General features: G+C 54.5%; 2 protein-coding genes and 1 long non-coding RNA gene across 5 annotated transcripts in view; 2 read left to right on the top strand and 1 right to left on the bottom strand.

Annotated features, from left to right (window-relative positions):
* Nucleotides 1–875: 875 nt before the first annotated feature.
* Nucleotides 876–23833, top strand: LOC135285666 (protein argonaute-1). 3 transcript variants are annotated; one of them, XR_010350425.1, is made up of 20 exons: nucleotides 876–1032; nucleotides 7924–8107; nucleotides 8826–8946; nucleotides 9076–9261; nucleotides 9501–9633; nucleotides 9734–9868; nucleotides 10116–10203; nucleotides 11282–11429; nucleotides 11531–11650; nucleotides 12445–12567; nucleotides 12949–13082; nucleotides 14288–14472; nucleotides 14621–14780; nucleotides 15066–15156; nucleotides 16811–17005; nucleotides 17132–17266; nucleotides 18133–18234; nucleotides 19044–19243; nucleotides 19661–20155; nucleotides 21395–23833. XR_010350425.1 is itself a non-coding variant. In XM_064398166.1 (19 exons), the coding sequence occupies exons 1-19, from the start codon at nucleotides 1008–1010 to the stop codon at nucleotides 19767–19769; spliced, it is 2574 nt and encodes an 857-aa protein (XP_064254236.1). In that variant the 5' UTR covers nucleotides 876–1007; the 3' UTR covers nucleotides 19770–23833. The 3 variants fall into 3 exon arrangements, 1 of the variants encoding a protein (XP_064254236.1); XR_010350424.1 differs by having other exon boundaries at nucleotides 21269–23833; XM_064398166.1 differs by having other exon boundaries at nucleotides 19661–23833.
* Nucleotides 19973–26243, bottom strand: LOC135285668 (uncharacterized). The gene is made up of 3 exons (XR_010350426.1): nucleotides 25949–26243; nucleotides 25012–25180; nucleotides 19973–24757 (listed from the first exon to the last, which is right to left on the bottom strand). It is a non-coding gene; the product is annotated as an uncharacterized LOC135285668 (long non-coding RNA).
* Nucleotides 26244–26274: 31 nt separating this feature from the next.
* AGO3 (argonaute RISC catalytic component 3) overlaps nucleotides 26275–27340 on the top strand; it is a 34024-nt gene continuing 32958 nt past the window's right edge. The window contains exon 1 of the mRNA XM_064398165.1: nucleotides 26275–26524. Within this exon, the coding sequence (XP_064254235.1) occupies nucleotides 26506–26524 (19 nt within the window). The 5' untranslated portion in view covers nucleotides 26275–26505. The remainder of the gene's footprint in view (nucleotides 26525–27340) is intronic.

Genomic DNA, 27340 nt, shown 5'->3' with positions numbered 1-27340 from the left:
CCACTGAGGTTGCTCAGCCTCACGGAAACCTGAGGAGCTCAAGCCCCAAGGTTTGCTCATCCTGGTGCTTCCGGGCATGAGGTAAAGACCTCTTGGACCAAACCTCAGGAATCCAGGAGTGAGTGATGCGTGGGATTCTGTGCCACAGCTTTGCTGTCTGTGCAGCTCTGATTCCAAAATCCCAGCTGGGTCCTGCTCCAGCCACTCCCTCGGGACAGCAGGAGCTGCTGCTCACGCTTTGGGAGAACAGCACGAGATGGGAATGCTTTGACAGCCTGAATTCCTGGGGCTTTTCCTGGACTGGCCCAGCTGGGAACACACACCTGGGCTCCTTGTGGGAATGATGCTCCTGGGGTTTATGATGTTATTGACAAAGTCAAGGCACAGGGTGGGGATTTGCGCTTCCTGGGAGGACAGGTCTGGGATGTGGTGGGAAACAGGATGGGAAAGGGATGCTCTGCCCGGTTCTGTGGGTTTAGATGGAGCAGGGCCACGGGGAATTCCTGCCTGATGAGGCTCAGGGCACTTCAGGAGTGAAGTGGGTCTTCAGGGCACTTCAAAGTTCGATACAAGAACTGGCACTTCCTCCTCGGCCCGGCCGAACAAAAAACGTCAAAAAACGTCAAAAAAAAAAAAAAAGAAACTAAAAAAAAAAAAAAAAGGGAAAACCACGAAAAAAATATTTGTGGCAAAGGCGCAGCGGGAGGCCCGGGCGCCGGCGGGCGGAGAGCGCTCCGCCGCTCCCCGGCCGCAGCGAGGCCCCGGCTGGGCATCCCCCGCCGTCCCGCCCGGTCCCCTCGGGTCCCCTCGGTCCCCGCGGGCCCCAAGATGGCGGCGGGGCCGGCGGGCGCCGCCTTTGTTGCGCGCGGGGCCGGGCGGCGGCGGCGCGTGCGCGCGGCGTGAGGGGCGTGAGGCGGCTGCGGCACCGGCCCCGGCCCTGCCCGGCCCCGGCCCCCGGCACGGCCCTGCCCCGGCCCCCGGCTCGGAGCGGCGCCCGCGTGGATGGGATGGAAGCGGGACCCTCGGGAGCAGGTACCGCCGGCGGGGATGGGGAGGTCGGAGCGCTGCGCGCCGGGAGGGCGACGAGGGGCGAAAGGGATGAGGCCGGTGGAGCGGGGGGCGGGTGCGCGGCGGGGGCCGGGGGGCTTGTACCGGGTGGGGAGCGCGGCGGGGGAGCGCGGTGGAGGGGTGTGCGGAGGGGACCGCGGCGGGCGGCGATGGATGTGGCGGCGGCGCGGGATGTGCGGGGGCGATGCCGGGGATCGGAGGGTGCCGGAGGCGCGCGGGGCTCTGAGCAGCGCGGCTGCGGGGGGGCTGCGGCCGCCGGGCAGGCGCGTCCCCCGGGTGCCCCCAGAGCATCAGCGGTGCGGGCGCTGGGGAAGGGGCGATGGAGCCACCCGCGGAAACCTCGCAGGAGGGGGCACAGGGCCGGGGTCACGTCCAGCCGCAGGTCCCCACAGCGCGCAGCGAGCCCTGCTCAAGGGGCCTGTTCTGCACAAAGCAGCAGCAGCATCCCCCCAGCTTTACAACCTTTCCCCCAGCTCCCATTCCATCCCCCCTGTCTCCCACCCCCATCCATCGCCCCGGCTGCCATTCCACCCCCAGCTCCCTGCCATTCCCCCCCCTCCCCAGCTCCCATTTCATGCCCCAGCTCCCCATCCATCGCCCAGCTCCCCGTTCCCCGAGTTCAGGGAGCGGGGCGCGGGCTGCAGCTGGCGCGGGGCCGGCGACGCCGTGTGCCGTGACAGCACGAAGCGTCTCCTCTGCCCGTGCCAGGGCATGCGCGGAGCCGGGGCTGAGCGTGGCCCCGCGGGGCCGAGCTCCGGAGCCACCCCGAACCCCGTGTCCCCTGCCCCAGGCTCTGCCCCCCGGCTGGGGACGGGAGCAGCTGGCAGTGCCCTTCGTGCCGGGCAGCTCCGCGGGGGTTTGCAGAGCTGCTCCCCAGGCCGTGGCGTCAGCTGCCGCTCGCTCCCTGTGCCTGGCCTGAGCATCGCCAACTTGCGCTGCTGAGTCGGAGATGGATTTTGGTGCCTAAAATAAGGCAGAGGGAGGGATGGGGTGATGGAAACGCAGATCACTGCCCTGCTGGGGATGGGGAGCTGCTGCCCTTCCGAGAAACAAGTCATGGGGATCAGCAGTCACTGCCCTGCCACCTCTCTTGTGCTGGTGCGTTTGTCACCCTCCATAACACATCAGCCTGGTGAGATTTTGACATAAATCTGCTGAGTGTTTGTAAACTTCAGTCCTTTCTTACGTCATTTACTTAAAGTGTGGCACAGAAATCTCCCTGTGTCTGCGTTACCTTCTGGGTGCTTTGTGTTTGGGCTGATTTATGGCCTCTGGAAGCCGTGATTTGGCGGCACTGAGGGCTTTGCCAGCGCCTTGGGGCGATAGCAGCGCTGCTGCCTCAGGGCCACGCAGATAACGCTGCGGGCACCCTCCTACACCAGCCTGAAATGATGCTGTTAAGGTGCTTTAAAATAATTGCCTGTGTTGGGATGGGGATGCACTCGGTGGACAGGTTTGGCTTTCAGTCCCTGGGCCTGTGAGGGCTGCACTGCGAGCAGGGCTCTGCTGCTGCACCCTTGGGAGTTTTCCCTTCTGTCGCCAAATTTAGCTGTGGATATCTGCTCCCACCCAGGTTCACCCCTTGGGAGGGGACTCATGAACCCCACATCCTCAGAGCTGCTGTGAATCCTGCCCTGCTGTGGCACCCCTTTGCTTGTGCCTCACTAGGGGCTGAACCTTGCGTGTGAGCTCTAATGATGCTGTGGCTTATCGGGGCAATAAAGCGGAAACTGGCATGTGCCTGGATGTGCCCAACATGGAGATGCTTGGAAAGGCAGCGGGAAAACCCAGGACATCTAACCCACAGGCAGCACTCGGGGAAGCACACACATGCAGTGGTTTTAAAAACTAAACTTATTTTCCCACAACTTTTAGTTTATCCCTTGTGAACTTCCTAAAGGCTGTTAATCTCAACCGTTGTCTTCCTGTGCTGAACCTTGCAAAAACCCCAAAGCTGCTCCGTCTGTTGGGGCTCTTTATCTTCAGGAAACACGAAATTGCGTATGCCTGGTTCTGGGACGGGATTAGGCCGAGAAACAAAGCCAGGAGAAGCACCTTGCCTGGAGACACTGCACGGATGCTTTATCTCTAAACACTCTTTGCAGCCTCTCCCTAAACCCCGGGAAGAACAAAACACAGACAAGTTATTAAGATGGCAGACGCGAGGAGGAAGCCAAATCACGCAGAGAAGCTTCTCCTTGGGCAGGGTGATCTGCACAGAGCTCCGGGCGGGTTCAGCCTCTGCTCTGGGAGCCGGTGGCACTGCAGGACGGCGGTGGGACACGGAGAGGAGCCGGCGTCGCTTTTGTCCTGTCCCTCCGGCACTGGGGGCCGCCTTTGTCTGCGACTCTCGGCTCTGCGTGTCCCTGGCTGCTGCCTGGGTGTGCAGGAGCAGCAGGAGACAGGGCTGGGCAGGGGGTCTCAGCCTCAGCCCAGCCCAGGCACCATTAGCAGGGACCCCAGGGTCACTGAGCAGAGTCACACAGCCTGGATATGCCACTCGGTGTGCTCAGCAGGAGTGCTGGCACTCGCTGTGCCAGTGTTTCTCAAACCTGTCAGAGGGATGGAGAAGAGAGCTGCTGGACAACTGAGGCCAGCTTGGCAGAGCCCTCACGGGTCAGGTCACGATTGAGCCGTGTCCACACCGCCAGCATCACCACACTGCTGGCATCACCACGCTGCTCTCCAGGACCAGAGCAGCTGGAGTACAGCCCCTGCATGTGGGTGTGATGGAGTTGGCACCCCCCTTGCTGCTGTTCCTTGGGCTCTGTTGCAGCACCTGCAGCTTCACACTCTTGCTTGGCTCAGCCTGTGGGACTGCACATCCCAGGGTGCAGGGACACCCATTCGGCCAGGCAGGTTTATAGCTTGCACTTTAGGGTGTCACCTGAGATTTCCAGGTGGGAAGCACAGCAGTGTCCTTTGCAATGTTTAGTGTGAGGATACAAAGAACTGAGCAGCTTTCAGATGTCAGTCCTGTAGTAAAACAGTTTAGAGCTTGTTTTGGCTCATTTTTTGGGTGAAGCCACCCCAGTGCAGGGCAGGACCAGAGCTTGGGCAGCTCAGCTGTGCCCTCAGCAGCCAGACTGGTGCACAGACAGGCTTAATGCTGGGCTCTGATGGCTGCAGGTGGAGCCTCTGTCCCGTGTGTGCATCACCTGCTGAAACTCAGTTTGGTGTCAAACCAAAAAGCACTCACAGCTGCATGACCCTGGCAGTGCTCAGGTCACTCCGGATGGAGCGGGCGGCGATGTCTGCATTGGTAGAGCTGAGATGGGACTTCTGGAAGCCTGGGCTGTGTGGAATGGTGTTGCTCGCTGCTTAGAGTGGTTTTGAAGGTGTCGAGCCTCGAGATTGGAAATGCCAATTGCTCATCCTCCCCAGCAGCTGCCTTTTCCACTGGCACTGCCCCTTGCTTTGCTCCCCGACAGGGATTTCATTTCGCGGGGGGATTCTGGGGTGGTTTAGGATGGAGATGTCTCAGGGTGAGGAAGGACCACGCTGCGTGTCCGGTGGCATTTGTTGTGCCGCCGGCCCCGTCTGCACCTCTCTGATTCCCGGCTTTATTTTGGCGGGTGGGTGTGCGGAGAGGGGCCGGCACGGACCCGCCGCCGCCGCCGCAATAAAACTCCCTTTTGTCTGGGCCCCGTTCCCGCGGCCCCTCGGCTGAATGCGGCGCTGGAGAGGATTTCAATGACATGGTAATTTCATGCCGTCCCACCGGCGGCTTCGCCCGGCGCAGGCAGCTGTTGGGCAGCGGGTCGTGTTCCCCAGCTGTTACAATAAATAACAGAAACAAAGCGTATTCCAGCGCTAATTACCTCAAACTTGCTCTCACTTCGGTGGCTCTGCCCTCGCCGCCGTCTCTGCCCGTGGTACCCGGCACAAGAGCGGCGATGCTCCGCCGCCGGCGCGTCCCCAGGGCACGGCTTTGTGTGCGAAAGTCTGTGATTCCTCCCGGGCCGCGGAATTTCTAATGGCAGCGGATTTCATCCCGCTCACTGGCCGCATTGTGCTGCAGGAACAACACTCGCCCTGCAGCCCCCGGCCCCGGCGCCCGCATTTACATGACAAAGTGGGAGCCTGTGCAGCTTCGCCATGGAGAGTCGAGGTATGCAGGAGCCAACCCCCTCACGCAGGAGCCCCACTATGTGTGGAGCCCCCCTGTTTCCATGCACTCTGGGTAGCTTTTTAACGAGGCTTCTTCTTGTTGGCTCCTTTTCTGCTGCCTGAGCCGGCTTCAGGCATGAGGTGCCTGGGGATGACAGTTGAGATGTCCATCCGAGATGTCCATCTGGGATTCCCTGGCAGCAAGCTCCGAGCCAGGAGAAGGATGGCTTTCATTGACGCAAATCATGGAGGGACCCTGAGTGCTCCAGGGCAGGAATGTAGGATGTGAAAGGATGAGCCAAGCCTGCATGTTCAACAAAGGGATTTGGGTTGATCCCACCTGGGCTGAAGCAGCCAAGGCTGGGTGAAAGCCTGGCTCATGTGCTGCTTGGGCAGCTGCTTTGGCTTGTCACATTCAGGGACTGTGGGTTGTGGTCACCGAAATAAAATTCTGTGAGTCCCTGGGGGTAAACTAGCCCATCGTAGATGCTGGTCATGGTCCTGCCCTGGTCTTTGCAGAGCATCTCCTGTGCCATCAGGTGCTGTTCCCTCTGGCCACTCTGCCCATTTATCTTACCCTGCGTTTGCTGTATCTTCTCTGTCCAATGAAAATTCTGAGCCAACTTTTGTGTTGCTGGAGGCTGGCTCCTTCCTTCAGCTATGATTCATGAGCCTAATTGTGGAGTGTTATGTTCATGAAGCATCTGGGGATCCTTTGGCAAAGGTTTGCATGGTAAAGCCTTAGTTTTGGAGTGACCAAAGTAGTGCCAAATGTAGGATTGCTGTGGGGTGAATTGGTCACACCTCTGCAACTCCTGCCAGCCTCAAACTGGCTTCAGCTTTTCTTGGGCACCCAAGTGCCACTGAGCAGCTGTGAAGCTGTGGCCATTGCCCTGGGTTCCCTTCATCTGTGGGGTTAGCATGGGCACATGGAGTTGCATGTGGTCCTGCTCACACACGGCTACCATGATTGTCTGAGGGGTGAGATGATCCAGAGGAGGAGAAGCTGTGGGTGCTGGCCTTGATATGGCTGCAGAAAAGGCAGCAGAGAGCTGCTGTCCTCTGACAGGTCTTGCAGGTGGGCGGTATGGTTCCTCACTCAAACTCAGGGACTGGGAGACTCCAGCAGCACTGGCAAATACCTCTTTGCTTGTGAGCCATGATTTAAAAATGCATCAGCTCACAGCCAGGGAGCCACTGCCAAGAAATGTTAATAATGTGGAGACATGACTTACACCGGGAGCAGCTCATCTGAGAATCAGTTCTTTCCAACGAGCTTCTTCCGAAGTGCAGCACAGATGTTTTTTGGGGGCTGCTGGCAGTCACCCTGTCCTGGGTGCCTGCAGGGTCTGAGCCCCACGCTGGACTCAAGGATCCCCACCTTGCTACAAGTCCTGTGCTGCCTTGTCTGATGAGGTGCTGGGGCCAGGTGAACCCCAGCTTGGAGCTCCCAGCAGATTTTGGGTCTTTTGAGCTCCTGTTGCAGGGCAGAAGCAGAAGCAGAGGTTGGCTTTGGAGAATTAACTTCTGCAGTTCAGCCCCTGAATGCTCACAAGAGTTTTCCCATCCCCTCAGTGTCCTGCAGCACTGGTGGCCTTCCATGGGCAGGAAAAGTCTTGCAAAGTTTGGGTGCAAAAGTAAAAAGCAAATTTGAAGCTTAGTTTGCTGCTCTACTGTTTTTCTGCTTCTGGTATTTTTAGTCTGGAATGGAAATTTGGATTTAAAAAGAAAGTGGATGGGAGAAAAGGGTGCTAAAAGCACCATGTGTTCAGGAGCTTGAATTGGAGCTGGGTTGGTGCCTGTGGGCCGACGTGGACAGTTGGCCACACAGATGGAGTGCTCCAAATACCCCCACACTGGATCCCCACACCAGCCCAGCTGGCTCGGACCTCGTGGTGTTTGAGGAACAAATAGAAGGTGCAGACTGGGAGGGGTGGAGATGGGCAAAGTGGGAATGGGGCAGGAAGGGCAGAACTCACCTCAGAGAGCAGCGGGGTGGAATAATTCCTTGGCAATATTTTCAGATACATTTGAGTCCAAGGGTACTGTTGATTTAGAAATGCAGCTCAGTCCTGTAGCCATGTGCTGGTGCCATCCAGCATCTCCTGAACTTCATAAGTGAGTCTGTGTAATGGGAATTGTGGAAAAACTGGTATTTCCCTCTTTACAGGACCCCACACTGCTTCAAGTGGGAATTTGGAATTAGTTTGGATTTGTTTTTGGGGTTTTTTTTGTGCAAACCCCAGCAGTTCAACAATTGTGTAGTGCAGATGGAATGATGTGTTTCCTGTTTCTTGTGGCATCCTTCCTCCAGCAGTGAGTTGGAATTTGCTGGGGAATGGAGGGGAACACATGTGTCTGTATGTCCTTGCTGAGTATCCAGGGAATTGCATCCCCTTGGAAAGGGGCACCATGATGATGGAGCTGGTGCTGCTCTCCCATAGCAGGTGGCAGTCCTGGAGCCTGTGCCAAGGGAGTTGGTGGGGCCCCTGTGCCCTGGCACTGCCCTTCAACAGCTTGGCTGGCACCAGTGCTCCCCAGATGGTGCCCGGGGAAGCTGCTTCCTGGTGTGCTGCTCTGAATTGTACCACTGCCACCTCCTGCCAGGAGGAGGGGTAGTGGGACACCTTGAGGTTCAGGATGTGGTGATGGAGAGCGCTGTGACTCTGTGAGATCTGTCTGTTTGTCTGTCTGTCTGAGTATGGGGTCCCTGGCAGCCCTGCTGACCTGTGCTCTCTTCCACAGCTGCAGGCGCATACCTGCCCCCCTTGCAGCAGGTGTTTCAAGCACCACGTCGGCCTGGGATAGGAACTGTCGGGAAGCCCATCAAGCTCCTGGCCAACTACTTTGAAGTGGACATTCCCAAGATCGATGTGTATCATTATGAAGTGGATATCAAACCCGATAAATGTCCACGCAGAGTCAACAGGTAAGGCAAGTATTAGAGGTTTGGCACCTGTTCCCTGCTTCCAGTTTCCTAGTGGAGACTCTCTAAGTGCCTGTCTCTGACTTTGCAGTAGAAGCCATTCAGGTGACCATTATGGCAGGGGTCACAGCAGTGGCAGGGGTCATGGCACTGCATGATGCCCACAGGTGGCTGGACCCCCCAGCCACGTTTGTGCAGCAGTGCTGCTTCCTGGCCTGGGAGCATCAGGGGTCCGGAGCCTCAGCACAGTCCCTGTTGCTCCAAAGCAGCTGTGCTATTCTGGCAACAATCCCTGATTTAAAAATAGCAAGCCCAGACCTCAGGCCATCATGTACTTTTCTTTGTTTTTCTTTTTGATGTGCTCTTCCCTGCCTGTCCCCTCCTGCCCTTGCAGCCTGGGGAGCTCTGTGCCCCAAGGGCTGGTGAGCAGATGCTGCACGTGCTTTCAGCATCGAGTCACACTGTGGCAGCTCCAGCCACTGTGTGTTCCCCTGTGCCATGTGCACTCCTGCCAAAGCCAATGTACTGAGCTGTGGGACAAGGCACATGGCTGCTTGTCCAGGGACTTTTCTGCCCCGTGGGTCTCAGCTCTGCTCTCATTTGCCCCAGGGAGGGAGGCTGGGGTGGACTGGACAGGTTGCAGAAGGTGTCAGGCTCTAAAGAAAGTGACAAAACAAACCTCTCCCTTCTCTCCTCCTGCTCCTCTATCTTGCCTGCGTAGGGAAGTCGTGGAGTACATGGTGCAGCACTTCAAACCGCAGATCTTTGGTGACAGAAAACCAGTCTATGATGGGAAGAAGAACATCTACACTGTCACAGCCTTACCCATTGGGAACGAGCGGGTAAGAGGGGGCAGTGAGCCCCATGCAGGCACTGTGACCTCCCTCCTGCCGGGAAAGACCAGCCAAAAACAACCCTACCTCATCCCTGCAGGGATGTCATGGTCACTGTCCCTTCCCTCCTGCACCCAGGTTGACTTTGAGGTGACGATCCCGGGGGAAGGCAAGGACAGGATATTTAAAGTCTCTATCAAATGGATGGCCATTGTGAGCTGGCGCATGCTGCACGAGGCCCTGGTCAGCGGGCAGATCCCCGTCCCACTGGAGTCTGTCCAGGCACTGGATGTTGCCATGAGGCACCTGGCTTCCATGAGGTACCTGCAGTGAGGGACAATGGGGCTGTGCCAGGGAGGGGAGGGGACTGCTGCCCTTGGCAGGCTGCTGTGGCTGGGACTGGCCTTGACAGTCATTGGAGAAGGCAGCTGTGCCAGCCGTGTCCTTGGGTGCTCCTACAAAACAAATAGAGGGGGTGATGCAGCTGGCAGGGCGAGTGCCAGCTCAGGGCTCTGGGGGTGCAGTGTGTGCCATTGACATGGTGTGCCCTGGTTCACAGGTACACTCCCGTCGGCCGCTCCTTCTTCTCCCCCCCTGAAGGCTACTACCACCCCCTGGGAGGGGGCAGGGAGGTCTGGTTCGGCTTCCACCAGTCAGTCCGGCCTGCCATGTGGAAGATGATGCTCAACATCGATGGTGATGTTATTTCTCATGCTGGGGAGCTGCAGTGGGAGGGCTGGGTGTATTTGGGAAGGCTGGTTGAGAGCAGAGACACATTGTGATGTCTGTCCCACAGTGTCGGCCACTGCCTTCTACAAAGCCCAGCCTGTCATCGAGTTCATGTGTGAGGTGCTGGACATCCGGAACATCGACGAGCAGCCCAAGCCCCTGACAGACTCACAGAGAGTGCGTTTCACCAAGGAGATCAAAGGTAGAACCCCCAGGGAGCTCTGGAGCCTGTGCCCTGACACTGGCTGTGGCTTGTGAAGTGGGGTTACAGGGGCTGCATGTTTTAAATATCTTCTGGGGTACCACTGCCTCTCTCATGCTATTGTTGGGGTATCTGCAAGCAGGAAATTAGTTCAGGAAGCTGTTGACAGCGTCCTGGAGAAGTTGGGCAAAGGGAAATTGCTCCCATCTTCAGCATGACTGTGCTGTGTCTCCCTGTCTCCCATCAGGTCTGAAGGTGGAGGTGACCCACTGTGGGCAGATGAAGAGGAAATACCGTGTGTGTAACGTTACCCGACGGCCAGCCAGCCACCAGACGTAAGGCGGGTGGGCAGATGCCCTTGGAAGAATTCTCACTGCTCTCCTTGTTAACAGCTGCTGGTGTCGTTAGGGAGAGCTGAACAGGAAGCTCCAGTCTTTGATGGCAAAAGGAGACGTGTCTGGGGCTCTGCAGCCCTGTGCCATGTGTGGAGTGGGATGCAGGGAGATGCTGTGTCTGGCAGGCGGAGCACGGCGGTGGGCGGGAGCTGACATGCCAGGAATTGTCCTACTTTTTACCTCCGGGTTTGGTTTTCTTCATTCTTAAAATACTCACTGCCAGAGCAGAGACTTTGTTGGGGCTAACACGAGTGTCTGCCTTGGAATTTTTTGTGTGTGCCTGGAAGCAGGCTAGGCCTGGGCACCCCTCAGTGTCTCCTGTGCACTATCATCCATGGGTTGCAGCCTTGGGGCTTGGCGAGTACAGGAGGAATGTGGCACCTCACTGATGTAGTCAGCCTGGCTCTCCTGTAATTTTAGTTCTCTACAGAATATCAGGTCAATTCTGCATTTTCATGGAGATCTTTATTGGGCTGGGAGTAGCTGGTGCTGGCTGAGGATGGGTATTGTGCTCCAGCTGTGAGTGTCATGGCACCTCTCAGCCCTGCAGCCAGGAAGTTTGGGGATTTTTTTTTCCCCTGTTTCTGAAGGCAAATGTTGCCCTCCTGCCTCCCTCTGCCCAACCTGCAACTGCTGTCCTGTACCCGGAGAGGCCACTTAGCCTTTCTCTGCAGTTCAGTTCAGCTCCCAGAGAGGACACCAGGCACAGAAGCCCTCCTGAGTGCCAGTGTTGTACTTTTGTGCCCAACCATGGTGTGGCAGGTCCTGCAATAAACATCTGCCCTGATAAACTGGATTAGTGTGGGATAGCTTTATTTAGAGACCTCAGTCCCACACTGGGGTAACAGTATTCCTGACTCCATTTCTGAAAATACCACTGTTGTGCTTTTTATTTTGTTGTATGGCAGCTCAGGGTGGGAGCCTGGCAGCTCCCTTTTCCCAGCCACAGTACATAGTGCCTGAGGTCTGGAAGTGTCTGTTCTGAGTAGGTGCATCCCGTTTGTCCTGCCTCTTCCAGGTTCCCGCTGCAGCTGGAGAGTGGTCAAACAGTGGAGTGCACAGTGGCTCAGTACTTCAAGCAGAAATACAACCTGCAGCTGAAATACCCTCACCTGCCCTGTCTCCAGGTTGGCCAGGAACAGAAACACACGTACCTTCCCTTGGAGGTGAGTGTTGGCACCTGTGGTTTGAGGCTGTGCTCAGCTGTGGTCCCCTCGTGTCTTACCTGTCCCAAACACATGGCTGCTGTCTGTCCCCTCCCCTGCAGGTGTGTAACATCGTGGCAGGCCAGCGGTGTATTAAGAAGCTCACGGACAATCAAACCTCAACCATGATAAAAGCAACAGCCAGGTCTGCCCCAGACAGGCAGGAGGAGATCAGTCGCCTGGTACGTGACACAAGTCCCTGGGGAGGCAGGGCTGGGGCTTGGCACCAGGGGAGGTTATGGCATCGTGTCCATGGTGGACTTTGTCATGGTCCTGCTCCTCAGCTGCTCTGTGGTGGAGAGCTGTGACCTGCTGAGGAGGTGTTGGTGAGGTTTATGGTGGGGTTTTATCCCTCTCTTCCCACTGAATCCCTGCGCAGAGGTGCCTGTATGTCTGGAATGAACAGTGGCACAGGTGAGCCTGGCTCAAAGACACCACGCAAATGCACATGCAGCAAATTCAGGCCCTTGCACTGATGGAACCTCATCCAAAGGGAGCTGGAACTAAAAATGGGAAACAGATTAGAGACACGCCCCTGCCTGTGGTGTATGTGGGGCTGTGTGTGGTGGGGCTGCAGTACAGGGACTCTGTGCCTGGCCCTAGTTAACGGGGCTGTTGTTCCCCATACACGTACATCTGGGCTTTTGAAGCCAGGGACATTTGGTATTCCTTCTGGGACTCTTGATAAGTTTCTTGCCAGTCTGAACCATCCTGTTGAAATCTTAAATCTCAGGAGCAGGCTATGCTGTTAGTTGCATTGGTTAGTGTTTTTCAAAATCAGGTCTCGGTGGGTTAGTTTGCAGGAGAGGGTTTGGGCCTCAGTGTTGATCTGCTCGACCTCCCCTGTCAGAGGTTCTCCACCTGCAGCTCTTTGGAGAACAAGGCTTCAGGTGTCCATATTTCCTGGCCAGCTGCAGCTGCCTGGGATGCAGCAGTTGGTCTTACTCCCTCCCATGGCCCTTCCTTCCCTCTGCAGATGAAGAATGCCAGCTACAACCTGGATCCATACATTCAGGAGTTTGGGATCAAGGTGAAGGATGATATGACGGAGGTGACAGGGCGGGTCCTGCCAGCTCCCATCCTACAGTATGGAGGCCGGGTAAGTGGGGCTGCTTGGGATGGGCTGCGCTGTGTAGGGAGATGCTGTCAACACCTGGAAACACTGTTTCTGAGAAAAAGTTGCTAGAGCTGGAATGTTTTATCAAAGTGCCTTGGCTTTGAGTTTTTTGCAATATAACTGGTTCTGAAAGTTGTAGCCAAGAGTCATTGGTGATGAGATGAAGAGCAGAGGGGTGCTCAGCATAGGGCAGCTCGGATGCATTTTCTGTCACTGCTGAGGAGCTGAGGCTGTGGGTTCTCCATTGCCAGGGAGTCAGCTCCAGCACTGGGACAGGGAGCACAGCCCCAGCCCGTGCAGGGCTCTGGGGCTGCGGGGCCGGGCAGGCTGCGGCCGTGCTCTGACCCTCTGTTTGCCTTGCAGAACCGGGCCATTGCAACTCCCAACCAGGGCGTGTGGGACATGCGAGGGAAGCAGTTCTACAACGGCATTGAGATCAAAGTCTGGGCCATTGCCTGCTTTGCCCCGCAGAAGCAGTGTCGAGAGGAGGTGCTGAAGTAAGGAAAGGGGCAGCCCATGTGGGTGGGGGAAGCCAGAGGGGCCCTGGCTCCAGGGCCACACTACTGCTCACAGCTGGGGTCTGGGTGTCTGGCATTGCCACTGCTGGATCTGCAGGGAGCTCCACTGCTTGGGGTACCAGGCTGATGTGGGGTGTCCAGTTCCTGTTGCTTTTGGTTTATCCAGAGAGCCTGTTGTCCCAGCTGCAAATGGTCCTTAAGCCATCACAAAGCTGGCAGGTTGGAGTGAGTACCTGTGAGTTGTCATTCAGGCTCTCCTCGATCTACTCTTTGCATCAGGGAGCTGCAGTATTGACAGATGAAACTGCCAGCTTTAAAGCTGTATTGAACTTTTCTAGTCTGAATCTTCATAGAGAGAAGGGGTTCTGAGGATTAAAAGTTTCCCCAGTAATCTGAAATTATGTAATTCATGTAGGAAGTATCCTAACTTCCCATGAGTTATTGCAAAGAAGTTTTGGGCTTTCTGAAAAGCTTTGGTAGTTTAGAGAATATGTTTCTCTAGCAAAGTGTCACAGAGCAGGAACAGTTTATTTGATTTAGGGAAATGGTCACTTTGTTTTTGGGTTCTTCTGGGGCCTTAGGTTTCTCCTCACTGACAGTGGATGCATTGAGGTGAGCACTTTGTTGTCTCTTCTGGGTGTTTGGCATGGTCAGTGTTTGGGGTTTGGAAGAGTTCTGAATGTCCACATCTGCAGTACCTGGGTGCAGGTGGGAGTGACACTGCACTCCTCCCGTGGTCCCTTTGCAGCAGAGCTATGAGCCCTGTGTTCCCTCTGGCTCTCACCATACCATATCAATCCTTGGCATTCCAAAAATCCAGAGTGTGGCTCAGTTGTGGTAAGTGCAGGCTGGCATCAGCTTTGCAGTCACCTGGAAATCAGCTGTTGCAGGCAGCAGGTTTGTTCCCTGCTGCTTCAGCTTCCTAAGGGAGAAGGGCTCAGCTCCATTGCATTAGGAAAAGTCAGTACATGGGTAAGAGGGCACTGAGAGGGGACAGTTCAGCCCTGACATGTGCTGATCTTGTGTTTCCTGTGCCATGCATGTGCTGGGTGCCACAGAGCCACCAGTAGGTGATGTGATGGCCCTGTCTCTGTGCTGCAGCACTTGGCCATGGGGCTCTGTGCTCGGTGGCACAGCTGGCGTGCAGGAGGGCTCAGGGCTCACAGCTTCTCCTCCCGGCACAGGAACTTCACAGACCAGCTGCGCAAGATCTCCAAGGACGCCGGGATGCCCATCCAGGGCCAGCCCTGCTTCTGCAAGTACGCCCAGGGTGCAGACAGCGTGGAGCCCATGTTCCGACACCTCAAGAACACCTATTCAGGGCTGCAGCTCATCATTGTCATCCTGCCAGGGAAGACACCTGTGTACGGTGCGTCTGGGGCGAGCACAGAGAGCAGGGCTTTGGGCTGGCTCAGCAGGGCTGGCTCAGCAGGGCTGGCTCTCCCCATTCCCAAGGGTGCTGCTGGAAGTGGTGCAGAGCTGATTGCCTTGTGCTCACCTGCTTCCTCTACCCACAGCTGAAGTGAAGCGTGTTGGGGACACTCTCCTGGGAATGGCAACACAGTGTGTCCAGGTCAAGAATGTGGTGAAAACCTCCCCACAGACCCTTTCCAACCTCTGCCTCAAGATCAACGTCAAGCTTGGCGGGATCAACAACATCCTTGTGCCTCACCAGCGGTTCGTATGGCCACTGCCTCTCATAGTTTTGGGGTTGTACCCCAACTCCCTCGTGGTGCTGCCTGCCTGGTTTACATGGTGAAGAAGGGGTCTTCATAAAGCAGCTCTTTGAAATGGGGATTTATAACTTGTTTCACCTTGTTGATAATGAGGTGTTGATGTGTCCAAGCCAGAGCTGGAGGTCAGGAGATATCCTTGATATCATCTGCTCATCTCCATTGGGTTGTACATCACCCAGAGATGGCCCCAAATACTGACTACTTGTTTTCTCTCCTCTCCCACCAGCTCTGCCGTCTTTCAGCAGCCAGTGATCTTCCTCGGAGCTGATGTCACTCACCCGCCAGCAGGAGATGGGAAGAAACCCTCCATAACGGCTGTAAGTTCACAGCTTGGTGCCCAAAAACCCTGCAGGATGTAGGAGCTGGAATGGGATTCACATGTCCATGTGTTACTGCTGTCCCTATGATGACACTTCTCAGGGTGGACCCCAGATGATTTTATCTGATTCCTGGGATGTTTCCTCCCAGTCCCTTCCTGCCTCTCCGTGCAGAGAAGCTGCGGTTTCTGGGAGCCGCAGGGAGACTGGCAGCTGCCACCAGATGGGGCTCGTGATGTGCTGGCCCTGAGGGTGCCAGGAGCTTGGTGCTGCATGGAGTCATTCTGGGACATCCCTGTCTAGCTGCAGCCCTTCAGGGACCTTCCCCCTGCTGGAGAGCTGGGGTGTGGGACATGGAGGAAACTGGGGTGACTGGGCTTCTGAGCCCTTTGTGCAGGAGGATTTGCCTTTTTCTCAAATTAAAAATGAGCATCCATGGAGCGAAGTGCTGCTTGGTGCCAGCAGGGCCAGGGACAGCTTGTGCCCTCCGTTGGGCTGGGAGACACTGCCCTGTGCTCGTTGCCATGCAGGATAAGCACGTCAGCATTTTCCTATTAAGTTCTTAACTTTCCAGGACTCACAGCTCAGGTTTTCCTTGGCATGCAAATGCGTCTTTGGAGGAGTGTTTTTTCTTAATTAGAAGAGGTTGGGAAAGGCTTTGGGCTGTTTGCTGTAGGTGTGGGTGGGACAGAACAGTCTGTTTCCTGGCGGCAGAGCTTCCCCTCTGAAAATATCTTTTGTGGCTTGTGCAGGACCACTGGGGCTTTTTTCTTAATTTTTGTGAAACCTTTTTTGAAGCTGCAGGGGAGGAGAAGGGTAGAGCCTTTGAAGTAACTTGACTGTGTCCTTGGTGTATTGCTGGTGGGACAATAGTGGGTCTGTGGCTGCAACTAAAGAAACAGTTTCTATTGTACACATTGGCTCTAGTGGGGGAGCCCCAACACCAGAGCTCTGTTTGCAAAGTGAAAGTGAAAGTGTTGGGGAGGGCAGGGGCAGCAGATTCACACTGCGGAGGATTTGGAGTCTGCAGTGCTTCCCCTCTGCTCCGGGGACGTGGGGCACACAGCACAGTCACTGCTGAGTGTGGGGAGTGAGGCAGCTGGGTGTCTGTTCCCCAACAGGGGCCAGCACTTGATTCACACTGTGCCCCCAGCCCTGTGTCACAGCCAAGCCCAGCTGCCCCTGAGCTGATGCTCTGACGTGTCTTGAGGTCTGCCTGCCCTGCAGTGGGAACTCCCTGCTCAATGGCTGCCATACAGTGATTCCACCTACCACGTCCTTGGGCAGCCTGTGGCTGTCTGGGGCAGCCCCACGCCCTCTCACTGCCAGGCAGGAGAAGTGAAGGAAAGGCAGAGCAGCAGCAGTCCCCCACAGCCACAGCACTCAGTGGCACCAACCAAAGTTGTCTCACTGGAAATTCCCACAAATGTTTAAAAGAGCATTGCAGAGTGTGACATCAGGATGTGGCCACGACCAGGGATGTCCCTTTTGGGCACTGACAGCCTGTACAGTATTTGCTGTCCCATTGATCTGGGAGTTCAGGTGCTCTGCCCATGGCCAGTTGTTTGTGTGGGAAGCAGGTGGAAGCTGGGAGTGTCCCACATCCCCTCTGCCCTTCCTGGTGTGAGACATGGGCTGCCTGTCTGTCGTGCAGGTTGTGGGCAGCATGGACGCCCACCCGAGCCGGTACTGTGCCACGGTGCGCGTGCAGCGTCCTCGCCAAGAGATCATTGAGGACTTGTCCTACATGGTGAGGGAGCTCCTCATCCAGTTCTACAAATCCACACGCTTCAAACCCACCAGGATCATCTTCTACCGCGATGGTGTTCCTGAGGGGCAGCTCCCACAGGTGAGGAACCCTCAGATCCCCGCTGGCCAGTGGGGCTGCACCAGCTGCCATGAGGTTCCTTAAGGGTGCTCAGGGACAGCTGGCTGCTGATGTGTTCCCTCATTTTGTGTGCCCTTGTCTCTCCAGATCCTTCACTATGAGCTCCTGGCAATCCGAGACGCCTGCATCAAACTGGAAAAGGATTACCAGCCTGGCATCACCTACATCGTCGTCCAGAAGAGGCATCACACCCGTCTCTTCTGTGCAGACAAGAACGAGAGGGTGAGTGCTGCAGGGTGCCAGGGCTGGAGGCGGCTGATTCATCCCTGTCTGATGGAAGAGCCAGCCCTGGCTTTCCGAGGGGAAATCTCGCTACTGGCAGGGAGAGCTTGTTCTGAATGAAACGTGTTGCTCAGTGGACTCCTACAGCCACATGGATTAGTGTGTTTCTAGAAGCCCAGCCAGCTGTTTGCTGTTATTATGAGTTACTGGGTGCTGATGATCCTGGTGACTCTTGAAATAGCCTCTGTCAGCTTGAAAACATCTGTTGTTTTGGTGATAGCTGGAGTTGCTGACGTGACGGTCTAAATAACCCCTTGCTTGCTCACAGCTTGTTCATGTGTGCTCTGCAGTAACATTGATTGCTGTCACTGTTCCTAGATTTCATCTGAATTTAATGGTCAGATTGAGTCTAACCAGACTGCTTCACACGAGCAGGAAGATTTAATCTTGGGAACTAAGGACAGGTTTTGATCAGGATATAAAAGCTCCAGTATCTTGTGGCACAGACTCCAGCGCATGCTCTACAGAGATCCCTGGCATTTTTTTCATCTCTGTAGAAGGATGGGCACCTGCCCAGCCCTTACCCTGCTGCTCTCTTTCCCATGCTGTTGGCTGTGTCTCCATGTCATGCCTGGTGTTGATGCCTGCAGAAAATGCCAGCAGGCCTATTTGGGCAGGCAGCAGAGTAGGATGAGCTGCTTCTGTCCCACCTGAATGGGCACTTGGAGATCATCTCTACATCTCAGAGGGAGATGGGGACCCTCTACCATGGTCCTGGGACAGGGCAGCTGTGTTAAGATCAGTGGTCTTGGCAACTGGAAATAACTAAACTCTGCAGTGCTTGGATCTCTTTCTATTCCCTGCAGATTGGAAAGAGTGGGAACATCCCAGCAGGAACAACAGTGGATACCAACATCACCCACCCCTTTGAGTTTGACTTCTACCTGTGCAGTCATGCAGGCATTCAGGTATTGTGCTCCAATGCTGGCTCTTGAGATGCTGCTGGGTTTTTTGGCTGCTGTTGCAGATTGTCCTCATGCATTTGTCCTGGCCCTGTCACAGCCTCCTTTAGCTTGGAGATGTGGGCAGTTGGCTTTGAGGATAGTTGGATCTGAGCTGCCACTGCGGTGGTTTGGCAAGCAAGTGCAGGGTCTGTGCTGCTGCTGCATTGCGTGGCACATACTCAGTCTCTCTCCTGGAGCCAAGGGTCTCTCCTAAGAGATTTTCCTCCTTCAGAGCAGCCAATTCAGCAGCTTGTCAGCTGGTGTCTGAGCGTGCCGGGCTCGCTGGGGCGCCCGGTCATCAGCAGGGACCTGCTGTCTGCCCGTGGGCGGGAGAGCCAGGCCAGCCGTCCCTGCCTGCTCTGCAGCTGCCTGGCTGCAGGCAGCCAAGATTAGTCAGAAACTGGACTGGAAAAACTGCACTCGTGTAATCTGCAGCTGCTTCCAGAAGGGAGGCTGCTCAGCTTCCCCTGCCCTGCGCAGATGACAGGAGCTGGTCCGGCTGGGGATGCAGTGGGGGATGCATTGGGGGTTGCAGTGGGTGTGTGGCACAGAGGGAGCAGGCACCAGGCAGCAGCACTAGTACTGCTTTGCACCTTGGTGCAAAGGGCTTTCCTGCCTCAGTGCCGTGTAGGGTTCTCACAGCAGGGAAGCACAGCATCCCTCCTGCCTAGGCTGTCTGACAGATCATTCAGATCAGGGAGGGGCTGATGGGGATGCGAGGCAGCTGCAGCTGGGTGCAAGCAGCATCTCTCACACCAGCCCCTCCTTCCCAGGGCACGAGCCGGCCGTCCCACTACTACGTGCTCTGGGATGACAACCGGTTCACGGCGGACGAGCTGCAGATCCTCACGTACCAGCTGTGCCACACCTACGTGCGCTGCACCCGCTCCGTCTCCATCCCAGCCCCAGCCTATTACGCCCGGCTGGTGGCGTTCCGGGCACGGTACCACCTCGTGGATAAGGAGCACGACAGGTGAGGGGCACAGCCCATGGCCCTGGGAGGGCAGAGCCAGGCTTGGGCAGGGGACCTCGATGTTTGAAAGTGCCTGAGAGTGCTGCAGCAGAGCCTTTCTAGGGGATGTAGCATGTAGCTGCATCCTGTTAAGGCCCAGCACAGGGGGAGTGGGATAAAGGAGAGTTAGATCCTATCCTGAGCTCATTCCAGGCTTGTGGGAGCATTCCTGGGGTGTCTGAGCATTTCCAGCTGCCTCAAGGTGCTGGAATCTGCAGTACAGGCATGGTCACCAGCATGCACAGCATCCCTGTGCACTGCAGTGAGGTGACTTCCTGTGCTGCCAGCATTCAGCTGATCCCCATCTCCAGGGGAGTTTCTGAGTGTTCCTGGGGGGAAAATATGAAATAATTATGCAGTGATTTCCTTGATTTTCAGTGGCGAGGGCAGCCATATATCTGGACAGAGCAACGGCAGAGACCCCCAGGCCTTGGCGAAGGCTGTGCAGGTTCATCAGGACACTTTACGTACCATGTACTTTGCTTGAAAGCCTAACTTTTGTTACCTCACTCAAGAAAGCTTTCAGATTTGTAGGAGCCATACAAAAAAGGAAGCATTGGGACACCTTGTTTTTTTTTCCAATGAGAAATCACTGCAGGGCAGGCAGTGTCGACTTGAGGCAGGAGACCAGCACCATGGGACAGAACGATCCAACACCTTTGTAGGATTGGAAGAGACTGATGACGATGATGATTATTTTTTTAATTTTTTCTGGCTTTGCAAAATTTTGACCTGACCAAACACATGAAGGCATTCAAGGGAAGGGATAAAACTCCCGGGAGGCGGAAGCAGGTTTTCATTTTTAAGATGCAATACTAGAGACTCCTGACTGTGAACTGGCGGCTTTGGTCCTCCGTTGCCCACCAGGCGCTGGTAGGTATTTTTTGTGGGGGTTGGGGGAGGGGATTTTTAGAGCCTTAAAACAGAAGACTAGATTTATAAAACTAATATTTTAGATTATGAGATGCTTTAATGGGTTAAGGGAAAAAAACAAAAACAAAACAACTAGTTTATAGGAGAATTGTAACACTAACAGTTCCCCGCCCCCGAGTAATTCCTCCCAGATAATGTAAGGCACCCTAGCACTTAGCTCAGAACTGAAAACTGTCTTCCTCGTGTTACAAGCTAGTCAGCTGCTGCCGCTCAAAGCAACAGTCACAGACTTTTCCATGGGTGAGTGCCTTACTATGATGCTGCAAAATTTCAATGTTTTTAATCTTGTAAGGAAACTAGTAATCTTGTCTTGATGGTGGTCCATATTTCCATCAGAAGGAGTTAATTTCTATGGTCCTCAGTTGCAGTTTGTGTCAGATCACGACCTCACGGTGGTTAAACCCCATTGAAAGATGTGCACTTTCATACAGGACACGTTTAATGGCTGCTGACCCATTTTTGTTTCCAATGTACTACTTGTTATTTAAAACTGTTTCTGACAAATGGGGGCATCTCCATCCCATTAGGACAGAAAGCGCTATCCATGTTTTTCTTGCTTTCTTTTTTTTCCCCCCCTCCCCTGACTTTTTATGATGGACACCGGGATTTTTTTACTAAACATTATTTTTATACAATATTGAGTCTGTTGCCAAAATCCACAAGTCATTAACATTCTCAGAGTTTACATCCCCACACTTCCTGAGGCTGTGTGCTCACGCCACAGCCCTCCAACGTTTCTGTCCAATGAGTGCTGCCTACTGCAGCCTGTGCTGTGCCAGGTGCTCCACAGTGCCCATTGCCTGTGTGCATTTGGCACGTGCCTGCCCGGGCCGGCTGCTTCTCCACCTACCACATCCCCACCTCCAGGCTCTCACCCTCTCTGCTGCTAGGTTTTGCTGCTCTTTGTGTCATGGTATCACTGCTCTCATGCCCAGGGTTTTTATTCTGAAAGCACACCAGATTGTTCCTTAGAATGATGAAATCCCTGTTGTTGTCAGGGGGGGAAACTCCTGATCTGTGCTTGTACCAGGAAAACAGCCTTTTTCCCCACAGGAACCTGGTCACTGCTTTTCAGACCCGTTTTGCTGCACAGTGACCGTACGCACGGTGGCGGGGCCGTGGTGGCAGCTCAGTACCAATATCATCCGGGCACATTATCTGGGTTTTTTTCTATGAAAGTGTTCACAGCGCTTCCTTCAAGAGACAAACGAGGCGCACGCTCCTGCCACGTTCTGAGGGGAAGAGCTCTGGTATCATTTTCCTGCCGAACGCGTTTCCCAGGCGGCCCCACGCGAGCGCTGCCCCTGGCCCGCGCGTGGACAGAAGCACATCTACACCTCTTTGGTTTGTACTTTCTGACGTTGAAACTTGCCTTGCCTTCATGAAAACCACACCGGTCATGTTGGCCCATTGAGCTGTCCTAACCCCGGGAATTCACTCTTGCCGTTTTCTTTTGGGGCAACGTGTTTGTGAACAGTGACAACATCACTATGCTATGCAAACTAAGTGCTGAGCCCACTGATGTCACGTTTGGTGAAGATCCTACGTTTAGCACAGTCCTGTTTTCCTCAAGACCACACTGTTTGGTTCATATCCTCCTTTGCACCTTGTGTCAACCTCCACTGCTGTATATCCTCAAGGTGACGGGGAGGAGACCAGGACCTGTCCGTGGTCAGTAGGTAGGGAACTCTTAGGAAGGCTTTTAGAGCGTAGGGAACACATCAACACTAAGTGTCAACATGAGAAGCCTACATTCCTCTACACAAGTGCCTGCATAGTGACACCAATCAGCACCTCCATCTCATCCTCCGAACTCTGACTTATGTTCATTGAAAGCAAAACAATCTCAGAGGGGCTGTTCCCGCTCACCTGGTGTTAGAAAGCTCCTCATTAAGAGTAAAATCGGGGTCAAGGTCAAGGTTCTCTCTGCAAATCAGTTTGTTCACCAGCATTACACCGGAACGCGCCTGGCTGCTGCTCTGCAGTGAGGGGCAAAGGTATTTTGGTTCCTCGTTTTAATTTTAGTGTTTTAGTTGGGTCTAGAATTCTGAAATGTCTTTTAGTAGCTGTGGCATAGCACGTGCCATTTTTAACCATTTGAAAAGAGATAGTGTGGGCATTTACAGAAACAGCTTGTTGCTCTGTAACAATTTTTTTTAACCTTGAGACTTGAAATGTAAAATGGACCTTTAAGATTTGCACTCATTTGTAAGGTGGCTGTTCATAGAAAACTATGAATGAAGACTTGCTGATGTAGCACCTATTTTTAACAGCAATTTTAACTACACAAAAGCTTCACAGCTTCTGAAACTCTCAGCTGTTGACTTGCAGATCGTGTTCTGCCCTTATTTCACCCTCTGCGTTGGGTTTTCATGGTTTTGGATAAACAAAACAGCCAAACTCAGTAGCTGCTGTGCCCTTTAAACCCTGTTTCCACTTTGAAGAAGTTTAGAGAGGTTGGAGTGACCCGCATGTTTTCTATACCGGACTATGCACCGTACCCTCTCCGCGCTCCGGCATCGGCATTTCTCCCCCTCTCTTGTGTGAGATGCAAACGAGTAGCTGCATGTTGAGGTGCGTTTTGCTGCCTGTAGCGGATAGGTGTTACCCCAGGTACATATCAGGATCTGTAGTTAGCCACAAACCCCACACAGGCATCCCGACCAGCTCCGAGTCTCTGCCTCTCGAGTTCCACCTGCGCTGGAAGCGTTGCCGAGCGCATGCAGTTCTGTGGGAAGAGGAGTAGCTTTCCTTTACCTGTAGAATGCTGTTGTTTCCCTTATCTCATATCTGAGCAGAACGGGGTGGGAGGGCTGCTCTGCCCTCTCCCCACAGCTTCCAGGGCAGTCGGGGTGTTGTGGGATCGCACACGATGTCTCAAACAGCCCAAGCATCCAGCGTTGCCTCGCGGAAGGTTTTCTTCTTGGAAAATCAGTGTGAAATAAAAGAATGTGATTGTTTCAGGAAGGGAAGCCAGACAGCAGGAGAGCAATAAACAAGAGAAATTCATATCTTGCCTGAGTGATTTGCACTTCAATAGTTGTGAAAGGAAATTTCCAGGACTCCAGTGCTTTTGTGTTCGATTTCCAGCCCCTTTCGTACCTCCTTTCTATGAGCAAGTGTGGGACTGTACATAGGGTGTTTACAGGACGCTCCGTTTGGGTTGTTATTTTTCTTGTGGGTTTTTTTTTTTGCTCTAGCTTGAACTCTGTATGGTCCATTTGTTAAATAGCCGTGAACAGTTGATGTACAGTACTTACTAAACAAGCAGCAGCACAAAACTTATTTTATTAAGAAAATATGGCTTATATTTTAAAGGTTGAATATCAATTTTTTTTTGTATGTGTGGAATTAAGACTGGTGAAGAGTAACAAAATCCTTGGATTAGGCCAAAAGAAAATACTGTAAGATCCTAACCACCTCTTTATTAAAGAAAGCAGTATGATTAAAGAGCTCCAGAACATTGTATTTATATTGGATTTGATTTAATTGCCTTTGTGGATTTTTTTTTTTTTTTGCCTTGGTCCTGATTTTTGCTTGCAACTTCGACTTTGCAGTCCCAAGTGTCTGTTACCCTGTAACTGTTGGCAGAAGACCTAAATAAAAGCAATGTGAATATGTCGGGGTGACACTCCTGAGTCACATCTCGTGGGGAAGGGACATGCGCATCCCAGCCATTCCCAGGGAAAGGCTGGGGGACAAACAGGGAAACGCTGACTGGAGCTGAATTGCATCAGACACTGCAGAGGATCCAACACTCCTCACTGTCCAGATCTCAGCTCAATGAGAGAAACGCTGAAGCAAACAAATAGGTGCTTAAAACTTCTGGGAATACAGTACAATTCTACTTTTTATTAAAATGTCACCTGAGAACCAACTGATTTGGGCTCCTGGGTTATTAGATAACAGAAATGTACATCAGAATCTGCTGTTCCTCCAGCCTCACTGAGTGCTCAGGGGCTCTTGGCTCTGAGGTGCTTTAAGGACAGATTCCAGCCTCCTTTTGGATTGAGGTTAAACTTGATCATCTGGGTTTCTGCACTGCCTCATCTTTTGCATTTCCCATCATGTTTTACATTTCCCAGCTTTGCAAATCTTGCAAATACCCTAGTCTTCTCCAATGCCAGCAGCTTATGGTTCAGTTTTGGGGTCCAGAACTGGAGGTTTTTTGCCATCCTCTGAGTTCTTTGTTGGAGGAATTCTTTCTTTACCTTACAAGGATGCAGGGGCAGACCTTAAGCCAATGAATGATTTAGCAGTTGAGCTGTAACTGGGTTTTTGAATAATGCCAAGGAATTTTAAGGAAGTGCTTGCTAATGGCATGCAGGCACTTGCCAGTTAATTTACCTAACGGCAGCACCAGAAAGTTCTGTCCTGAGCTGGGCACCTGTGCAGGTCCTGCACACATCCAGCTGCTTTGTGGGTTCTATCCCCTATTTTAAATGATTCCTACTATGTAACAGAATCTTTAGCAGTTTTAAAGGGGCTTTTTCTGTGTGAGGTACACAGCAAACCGTGCTTTCTGCAGCTGGGTCTGGAGTCCTGGAAAACAGGTCAGAAAACTGGTTTCAAGTGTTAGATTAGCATTCGAGCCCCAGCCCTGGTGCTGGTTACAGTGCCCGAGCTGTGGGACCAGATGTGCTGCCCCTGAGGGATGTGTGTGTGCAGAGATGCCTCCCCCACGGATCTGCTTCATCCTGGAGATCACATTTCCCACTCCCCATTTTAGTTAAGGAAATATTCTAGTAGGTTACCTTTAATTTGCATGGGTTTAAAATCCTTACTGTGGCACTTACCTGAAAATTGAATTTATGCTTTTAAACACTAATTCAGCTGGGAATCTTCAGGATGGTAATTCTTAATAATGACCCTGACATTTGGATGATGGATCTTTAACTTCTGTTGGCCCAAAATTCCAGTTCTTTGGTACCTTCCCAGCTGTTTCCCAGGGGAAGGCCCCTCTCACTACCAAAAAAAGAAAAAAAGTGACAGTTTCTTCTTCACAAGGAGTAGTAGGTTCAAACCCAGTTGGATAAATCCCAATATACTGTTCTTAAAAAAAAAAAAAAAAGAAAAAAAAGAAAAAAAAAGAAGAAGATCTTTTGAGGGCAGAGGAAATAAAGGTGTCACTGCCTGACCCAGCACTGAGCCTGTTGCATCTGTCACATTCTAATCTCTTCCCCGCATGCCATTTGCCCCTTTCACCCCGCTGCTTGTTTGGAGCCAGTTTGTGTAAAATATCCCTAACACACTGGTACTGAACATTGCTAAAAAGTCTCAAAAAATGAGGCCAGGGCAAGCACAAGCTCCGAATTTATGTTGATACAGTGAATCATCGAATCATGAATCACGGAACATCCTTGAATTGGAAGGGATCATCCAGCCCAGTGCCTGGCCCTGCAGACACCGCAACGATCCCACCCTGTGCTGGCAGCGTTGTTTGAACGCTCCTGGAGCTCTGGCAGGGCCGGGGCCGGGGCCATGCCCCGGGGAGCCCGGGCAGGGCCCGCACCTGGGCTGTCACAGCCGGGCTGGCTCCGTGTCCGTGCGGGTCCCCGGGGCCAGGGCGCGGGGCTGCTTCTGTTTCACCGAGGATTAGGAAGGCATCAGTCTATTGGGATTTATCCAACTGGGTTTGAACCTACCACTCCTTGTGAAGAAGAAACTGTCACTTTTTTTCTTATTTTTTGGTAGTGAGAGGGGCCTTCCCCTGGGAAACAACTGGGAAGGTACCTTGGGGACCGGCCCTCGAGGCCGCCGCGCAGGCAGCCGCTCCGATAGGGGAGAAAACGCCGCGGACATAACTGAAACACGGGGGAATACCCGCCCGGTGCTGCCGCTGTGACTCCCGCTGGGCTCATGCGTGCTCATGCCCCGCTGCGGGGCAGCGGCCGCTGCCGGCGGGGCTCGCCCGGCCCTGAGGGCGCCGCCGCCTTTCCCGCCTCTCCCCGCACCCGCCGTTGCCGCGGCAACCGCGCCCCGCCCGCTTCCGGCGCCGCTCTCCCGCTCCCCCGGAAAGGCCGGGGCGCGCGCGCGCGCGGGGGCAGGGGAAGCGCGGGCGGGATTTCCGGCGGGCGCGCGCGCGCGCGGCGGGGCGGGAGCGGCCGCGCGGAGCCGGGGCTGCGGGGCGGCCACGCCACTTCCGCCTCCGCCGCCGCGTGAGGGGCCGGGAGCCGCGCCGGGAGCAGCGCCGGGAGCGGCCCAGCCGGGAGCGCGGCAGAGGAACCGCCGCCTAGCGCAGCCCCGCGCCGGCCGCCGCAGCCCCGAGCGGCTGCGCCCCAGCTCCATGAATGGAAATCGGCAGCGCAGGTGAGCGCGGGCCCGGCGGGGCCTGGCGGGCGCGGGGAACGGCTCCCCCGCGCCACCCCCCGCAGGTGCCGCTGCCCGCCCCGGTGCAGCGGCCGGGCCGAGCCCGTCCCGGCGGGGATCGGGCGGGAGGAGTGAGCCCCGCGGGCACGGCCCCGGTACCGGGCAGAGCCGCGGCCGAGCCGCTCCGTGCCCTGCTCGCCGTGCCGGAGGTGGAGGAGGAATTGTCGGTATTTCATAAGCGGTGTGCCCGGCTTGCGTAACCCGTGCCGGTGCCCGGGGGACGGGACCGGGCAGCGCTCCCGCGGGCAGCTCCTGCCGGGCACACGCCGCGTGTCGGGCCCTGCGTGTCAGCACGCTGAGTTTTGGGGAAATTCCTGTGCCTTTAGGTGTGCTGCTTCGCAATAATCATTCCGAGGTGATTATTCTTCTTGTTGCCTGGAGAAGCTGTGGCTGCCCCATCGCTGGGCAGTGTCCAGGGCAAGGTTGGATGGAGCTTGGAGCAGCCTGGGCTAGGGGAAGGTGTCCCTGCTCATGGGATGGGCTTTAAGGTATTTTCCAACCCAAATCGTTCTGTGATTCTGTGAAAATCTTCACGTTTTGGCCGTTTGATCCTTTTGCTGGGAAGGCACGTGCTCAGTATTTATTAACTTTGTGGTTTAAATGGATTTTGGGGGTTGGAGAAGGAAGTTCTGATTCAGTTTTTGAAGACAGCTTATTCCAAATCTGGCAGAACAGCGGAGGAGCGTTCAGGGTTGGGCAGTGTTTAATCAGCAATTCCCTGGCTGTACCTCAGTGGCAAAGAGAATGTCCAAAGCC

The sequence above is a fragment of the Passer domesticus genome, chromosome 24 (assembly GCF_036417665.1).
Source record: "Passer domesticus isolate bPasDom1 chromosome 24, bPasDom1.hap1, whole genome shotgun sequence".
In the NCBI taxonomy this organism is placed as follows: Eukaryota; Metazoa; Chordata; class Aves; order Passeriformes; family Passeridae; genus Passer; species Passer domesticus.
Note: the sequence above shows the minus strand (reverse complement) of the source record. Positions and strands in the feature narration are given on the sequence as shown.

What these genes read in the sequence shown, in the direction of transcription:
- LOC135285666 (XM_064398166.1), top strand. Translation starts at nt 1,008, where the DNA reads ATGGAAGCGGGACCCTCGGGAGCAG. An exon ending in AGCGGGACCCTCGGGAGCAG is followed by an intron (nt 1,033 to 7,923) that starts GTACCGCCGGCG and finishes TCTCTTCCACAG; the next exon opens with CTGCAGGCGCATACCTGCCC. An exon ending in GTGGATAAGGAGCACGACAG is followed by an intron (nt 19,244 to 19,660) that starts GTGAGGGGCACA and finishes CTTGATTTTCAG; the next exon opens with TGGCGAGGGCAGCCATATAT.